Source organism: Anopheles stephensi, unplaced genomic scaffold, assembly GCF_013141755.1.
Source record: "Anopheles stephensi strain Indian unplaced genomic scaffold, UCI_ANSTEP_V1.0 ucontig393, whole genome shotgun sequence".
NCBI lineage: Eukaryota > Metazoa > Arthropoda > Insecta > Diptera > Culicidae > Anopheles > Anopheles stephensi.
The window spans coordinates 25,503-32,558 of NW_023405339.1; the positions used below are offsets into that span (position 1 = coordinate 25,503).

Sequence of the window (7,056 nt, forward strand, 5' to 3'; positions counted from 1 at the left end):
TCTGGATCGTGGTGCGATGGATCTCCTTTTGAAGAAGTGACCGTCCCCACGCCGGTGCCGTATAGCGTACGATGCATTTCCCCACGTTGACCAGCGGTCTCCTTCTGCTGCTCTTCGGTCCACATTTGTTCGGCATCAAGGCGGTCAGGGCATTCGTTATTCGAGATGCCTTGGTGCACACCTTCTCCAGATGCCGGCCGTGGTGCTGTTTGCGGCAGAGTTCGACCCCTAGGTACTTGAGCGATTCCTCCGAGTTAATCGTGTGCCCACCCGCAGTCAGTTGGCCTATCTGCGGGTTGTGATGGGTGCAGAAGATCATGTAGCCGGTCTTTTGGTGGGCCAGCTGCAGACCAACTCCGCTCATCCAGCGCTCGATCGTCTCAAGGTTCCTCGTAGCATGGTCGCTGACTTCCTGCGTATCTCTACCGATGAGGGTGAAGGCCACGTCGTCAGCAAATCCGATGATGTCCGCCCGCTTCCCGGACAACTCCACACGGAGAAGATCGTCGTACATGACGTTCCAGAGTGTTGGTCCTAAAACCGAACCCTGCGGAACACCAGCCGACACTGGTTGCGAAACCAGCCCTTCATCCGTCTCGTAGTGGAGTGTGCGATTGACGAAGTAGTTCCGCAGCATCGCCTGAAGGTACGGTGGCGTGTTTCTTCTCTGCAGAGCTTCTCCAATCGCTGTCCAGTTGGCCATGTTGAAGGCGTTCTTCACGTCGATTGTCACCATCGCACACAGTCGGTCGCCTTTGCGCTTCTTGTCCAGCGCAACTCTTCCGTTGGCGAGCACCCTGTTGATGGCGTCCATAGTGGAGCGTCCTTTCCGGAATCCATACTGAGCATCAGCCAGTCCTCCCGTGGCATCGAGATGATCCGTGAGCCTGCGCTGTATGAGTCGCTCAAGCACTTTACCAAGGACGCTCAGCAGACAGATTGGCCGGTACGACGACGACTCCCCGGGTGGTTTCCCTGCCTTGGAGAACAGCACCAATCGTTGCCTTTTCCATTCCTCCGGGAAGTGGCCGCAGTTAATGTAGTGCTGGAACGTTCTCCTGAAGACGCCGGGAAAAGTCTTCATCGCTGTTATCAGGGCCACGTTTGGGATGTTATCATCACCGGGGGCGCGCTGTGGGTTGAGCGATTTTGGAATGCTCACCAACTCGTCCTCAGTAACTGGATCCCGCTCCGAGTCCTGATCCGTCCATTCTGCCAATGTTGGCCACTCCATAGGTGGCCGCTCTGGAAAGAGCTCCCCGACGATGTGGCGCAGTTTAGTGGGATCCCGTTCCATAGGCACGCGAGCTCCTTCCCATTGCTGCTTCTTGATTTTGTAGCCGGGCCCGAATCCGTGAGGCCCCAGCTGTTCGGGCAACTCGTCGCTGCTGGCCTTCTTGCTGGCCTTGACCGCTCGATCCAGTGCTGCCCTCGCTGCAGTATAAGCCGGCCGCCTTTCGTCTCGTTGTTCGTCCGTTCGGGCTCTCCGTAGTCTTCTGCGCATTCCGATGTAGGTCCGTCGTAACTGGGCAATCTCGTCATTCCACCAGTACACTGATCGTCTTCCCCCTCTGGCTGCCGGCAGTCGCGGCATTGTGGCGTCGCACGCTGTGGACATTGCTTGCGTCAGCTCATCTGCCATTAGAGTACGGTCATGGATGTCTAACGACCCCATGATCTCGACGAACAGGTCCTCGTTGAAGAACCGAGTTGCCCATCTGCCCTCCGTTGCCTGTTGCTGTCCTCGACCAGTGCTTGTCTGTGCCGTCGTCCTCCCAACCGTAAACTTGATGGTGTTATGGTCGCTCGGATTTTCGTCGCAGACTCGCCAGTTGTTGTCGCCCACGAGAGACCTGCTACAAAAGGTTACGTCGACAATGGAGCTGCGGCCACTGTGGCTGACCCATGTTGGCCGGTTACCCCGGTTCAACAGGACCAGTTCGAGCGAAGCCGCTGCGTCCATCACGATTGCTCCCCTGTGCACCCGCTCTCCATCGTTGCTCCTACGCTCCATTCCCCACGCTCCTGACCAGGCGTTGACGTCTCCGCCGATCACGGTGTCCCGGTTGCGTGGAATCACAGACGCTATTTCAGTCCACTTACGTCTGTAGTCTTCTATCGTCGCATTGGGACCCACAGGAGGTAGATATACAGAGCAGAACACAATGCCGCGCATCTCCACCACGACGAAGCTGTCCCGCCGGTTCTCGATGATGCGCTGGATGGGGTATCTTCCTGTTGAAACCGCTGCGACTCTGCCCGTCGGGTCCACCACCCAGTTGCTATTGTTCTCTGGGATCCGGTATGGATCTGAGAGCAGCAAGAGGTCGTGGCCCTCCGTTCGGGCCGTCTGCAGCAGCATGTCCTGGGCCAGCTGGCTGTGGTTCAGGTTCTGTTGGAGGACCTTAGGCGCGCCGGTTGGGCCGTGAAGGTACTACGTCTCCTACTTGGCGGCACTGGCGCTGTCCAAACGAGTGCCCGATTGCTTCCGGGCCCTTGCAGACTAGGCACTTCCGCTCCTTAACACACTGTCCCGTGTGTTTTGGTTCTGCGCAGCGATGGCATTTGCTCGACCGGTCCTTTCCACGGCAGTGGGACGCAATGTGGCCGTACTCGTAGCAGCGGTAGCACTGGCGCTTCGCCTCCACCTTCTTCAGCCGACAGCACCGACTGAACCCGATGACGTGCTGATTTTGCAGAACCGCATCTGTAACCGCCGCTTCCGGACAGCCGAAGAACGCTACTAGCGTTCCGTAGCTGGAATTGGCGGTGCTGATCTATTCCGCGTACAGCGTCACTCCCAGGGCGGCGCTCAGGTCCGTGGCGATCTCCTCGTTTGAGCAGCTTGGGGGGATGTTGGTGCAGATCAGCCTGGTGGTGGGGGTCCTTGGTCGGACTTTTGCCTTGTCCTCCAGCGCAGCCGATACCCTCTTCCACATTTCCAGGGTTTCCGCGTGGTCTGTGCAGGAGAGTTCCAGAAGAATATTCCCCTGGAAGTTCGTCCTCGTGCGCACGACCTTCTGCCGGTCATCCCCGAGCTTTTCCTGCAGAATACGCATGATGTCCTTCTGGGTGGTGGAGTTGATGGTTTCCACCTCCAGCGCGTCCGGCTGCCTACTGCTGCGTTTTGGTGACTGTTGCTCCCTCGGTGGCTGCTGCTGCTCCGGCTGCGGCTTTTGTAACTGAGCTGCTGCAATGACCGCGGCCTCCTGCTTGCGTTGCTGCTTCCGAGCCCGTCGCTTCGCCTGCTTGCTCATGACCTTTGTCCATTCGGCCTCGGGTTCGTGAGACTTGTCCTTGATCTGGGTTTGTCCGTTTGCGTTTTTGTTGTCCTTTTTCCTTTCCGTGTCGGTCCCGTTTTTCTGGGGTGAGGTCTTGGTGTTCTTTTTCTTATTTTTCTTGCTGCGTTTAGTTTCCAGTCCGGTTTTTGCAGATGTTGTGGCGTCGTCTGTCGTCTGAGGGATGTCCGTTGTGGTTGGAGGGATGTCTGGTGTTTGTTCTTGTTCGCTAGCCAAGTCGGTCGTTGTGCCTATGTCATGTGGTTGTTGTCCTGTTGCTATTGCTTTTGCCAATTTTGTTAGGCTGTCCATTTTCCTCAAGAGTTCCGTATTAGCCTCACTGATTATCTCCGCCATGTGCAGAGTGAGTGCAAGCTCGTTCATCGAGATTCCCGGGGGCAGCGGAACCGCTGGAGGTGGAATGGGCGGCATGGCCTCCATGTTTGGGGGCTCGGCCACCACCTCCTTATCTCACTCGGCTCCCCGCTCCTCGGGTCCCCCGACAAGGTCTAGCTCGCTCTCCTCCACACATGTCAGAGGCTCGGCTGGGTCAGTCGATGTCGAAGTGTTTTTTGTCGTGGTCATTGTTTTGTTATCGTCGATTACCTCGGCCAGTACTACGAGGACGGACCTGATGGCGGCCTCCCAGTCCCTCGGCAGCGCAGAGAAGCCCCTAGTTTTCTGGCCGTCGCGTATAGTACGCACGAAACCAGTCAACATAGCACTTGCCCGCTCCACCGGATTGACCCGTCGGCCGCCAGCAGGGTATCGCTCGAGGAAAGTCTCTATCGTTTGTCCAGTCGGTGTTTTGTCGGTTGCGTCTGTGTCCACCTCGATAACCGGCTGCAATGTCGACCGGCGTACCATGCTCACCCCAACTAGGGTTCTTCTCGCAGATGCAGAAGTTCCAGCTGTCGTGGGGGCAGTCCCGGTCGGCATTGAGCCTCGCGTCATCCGTCGGGTGTACAGGGTTTCCTGTCTGGTGGTTATCGGGAGTGGTGATACACCTCCATTCGTCGAGTGTCGTCGGGTGGCTATGCGGCGTGGTGCCGACAGCCGACCCGGGGATGCCGTTAGTCTTGTCTTGGAGGCGCTTCTGGTGATAGTCGGCATGATGGGAGAAAAAGAAAAAGGAGAGAGAGAGAGAGAGAACGAAAAGAAAGAAAAGGAATTTCCTACCGGACGAGAAAGAGAGAGATCGCAGACTGGAAAGAAAGAAGGTCACAAAAAGAAAGAGAAAATTGCTAAAAAGAGGGAAAAAAGCAGAAGAAAAGGAAGAAAGAACGCTAAAAAGAAAGAAGTCGCTAAAAGAAAGAAAATCAAAGACAAGAAGGAAGCAAACGCTAAGAAGAAAGAAAACTGCTAAAGAGAAAGAAATCGCAGATGAGATGAATGCAGAGCACTGAAAAGAAAGGAAAAAAATCGCTAAACCGGAAGAAAATCGTATGCAAGAAAAAAAATCGCAGAAACAGAAAATTGCTGAAAGAAGGAAAATCGCTGTTTGATGCCAGTTGAAGCTGAATAAATGGCCCGAATTATTCGGAGAACAAGTGAGAGTAAGAAAAAAGAAGAGAGAGAAAGAGAGAGAGAATAATTCCCTACACGACACGAAATGGAGAAGATTGCAGAAAAGGAAAGGAAATCGCTTGAATGAAATTTAAATGTAGACAAGAAGGGAGAAAATTGCCGAAGAGATAGAAAAGATCGCTGGAAATCAAAAAAATCGCACGAAAGAAAGAACAAAAGTAAAAGGCTGAAAATGATGGAGAAATCTTTAACAGAAGGAAAATCGCAGGCAAGAAGGAATAAAATCGCTGAAAAGAAAAGAAATTCGCTAAGAGAGGGAAAATTGCTATTTATATGTCGGTTAATGCAGAAAAATTGCCTGTTTAACTGAATGAGAATAAGAAAGCATTGATTTTCCCACCACAAGAAGGAGTAAAAATTCGAAAAAGGGGAAAGGAAAATCGCGAAAGAAAGTATATCGCTATTAGAAAGACGGTTGACGCATAATAAATTGCTTGAATAAATAGGAAAGAAAGAGGCAAGGAGTAAAAATATAATTCTTTACAAGACAAGAAAAGGAAATCACGTTGGAAGAGGGATAATCGCTATTTTATGTGTCAGTTGGAACTGAGTGGGTGACCTGGGTTAATGGGGGGGAAAGAGAGAGAGATAGAGAGAGAAGAATTCCCTAAAGTGGTGAAGGAAGATATTTGCTTTTTGGATGTCGGTGGATAACGAAAGGGTGGTTTGTATTAAAAAAAATAGAAAGGAAGTGAGAGCAAAAGAGAGAGAGAGAGAGTAGAGTAGAGAAAGAGAGGAAGAAGAGGAGGTGGCCTCTTCTTTGCCCGAACTGTTCCGTAGCAACGAGCTCAGAGGTGATGAGTCTCGGCGACAGGCTATGTCGTCGGATGAAGATGCCGCCGTCACCTCTGCTACAACATCCGGCCGCTAGCTGCGCAACAACATTCTCCATCAGAGTGGTGAGCCAGTCACCGTACAGCGCCAACATCAGCGACGTCCACTGGATGGCAAAGAGCGGAACAAAGGGTCCGAGCGTTAATGCCCGTTATAAGGGCCAAACCCCACCCTCCACTATGCCTCGCGGCGCTTTGTGGAGGGGATGCGGGCTGCGCACGTCGTGGGGTTTAGTCGGTAAAAATCCGGCATGCGGCTTCGATGGAGAAGCCGTATCTAAGAAGATTCCCCACGACGTAAAAGAAAAAAAAGCCAGTTATCCCTGTGGTAACTTTTCTGACACCTGTTGCTAAAAACTCGTTATAACCAAAAGGATCGTAAGGCCAAGCTTTCGCTGTCCCGGAGTGTACTGAACGCCGAGATCAAGCCAGCTTTTGTCCTTATGCTCAGCGTGTGGTTTCTGTCCACACTGAGCTGACCTTTGGACACCTCCGTTATCGTTTTGGAGATGTACCGCCCCAGTCAAACTCCGCACCTGGCACTGTCCATGACGTGGACCGATAGGTTTGCCCAGATGTCTTCGAGCCGGGCGGTGGCCGGACCCGGGCGCGAGAGTGCGGGCGGCGCAAACGAGCGTGCGCAGCGCCGGCCACGCGCCCACCGACGTACGCGTGCTTGACCCTTGCGGGCCACGGTTCACGGTCGGCGGGGCGCGATGGCACGGCGCGCGTCGCTGCTACGACACCACGGCACGGCTCCCGGGAGGCGCCTCCCAGCGACATGGCTGGACGCTGAGCGAGAAACACGGCGCATTGGGCAGCTGCAGGCTGGCCGCCCGTCACGCTCCCGGCGGGGGAGTGAGTGACTGCAACGGCCCGGACCTGAGGCCCGCGCTTGTTCCACCGATCATGTAAGTAAGGCAACAGTAAGAGTGGTGGTATCTCAGAGGCGGGTCCGCACGAGACGGGCCCTCCCACGTATGCTGCACCTCCTATATCGCCTTACAATGCCAGACTAGAGTCAAGCTCAACAGGGTCTTCTTTCCCCGCTAGTGCTTCCAAGCCCGTTCCCTTGACTGTGGTTTCGCTAGATAGTAGATAGGGACAGAGGGAATCTCGTTAATCCATTCATGCGCGTCACTAATTAGATGACGAGGCATTTGGTTACCCTTTTTTTTTTTTTTTTTTTTTTTTTTTGTTTACGGGGAGGGAACCTTCAAAAGGTACACCGTCACGGGGGCATGTCACGGCATGACAGTGCTCCCCGATCTGGGTTATGTGGGATTCACCGTGACACCAGGCCCGAGAAGCGGACTTGGCAACCGGTGGGACCTCACTAAACCACTCCTCGACCTGAT

General features: G+C 54.0%; 1 protein-coding gene across 1 annotated transcript; it reads right to left on the reverse strand.

Moving 5' to 3' along the window:
* Positions 1-1,749: 1,749 nt before the first annotated feature.
* Positions 1,750-4,504, reverse strand: LOC118516789 (myb-like protein K). The gene is made up of 2 exons (XM_036062683.1): positions 3,088-4,504; positions 1,750-2,877 (listed from the first exon to the last, which is right to left on the reverse strand). Exons 1-2 carry the CDS (start codon positions 3,717-3,719, stop codon positions 2,778-2,780), a joined length of 732 nt encoding a protein of 243 aa, XP_035918576.1. The 5' UTR covers positions 3,720-4,504; the 3' UTR covers positions 1,750-2,777.
* Positions 4,505-7,056: the final 2,552 nt, after the last annotated feature.

Excerpts from the sequence above, each read along its gene's own strand:
- LOC118516789 (XM_036062683.1), bottom strand. The coding sequence starts at position 3,719 with ATGGAGGCCATGCCGCCCATTCCACCTCCAGCGGTTCCGCTGCCCCCG. Across the intron at positions 2,878-3,087 it reads GACGCGCTGGAGGTGGAAAC|CACCAGGCTGATCTGCACCA; the intron begins CATCAACTCCAC and ends AAGGACCCCCAC.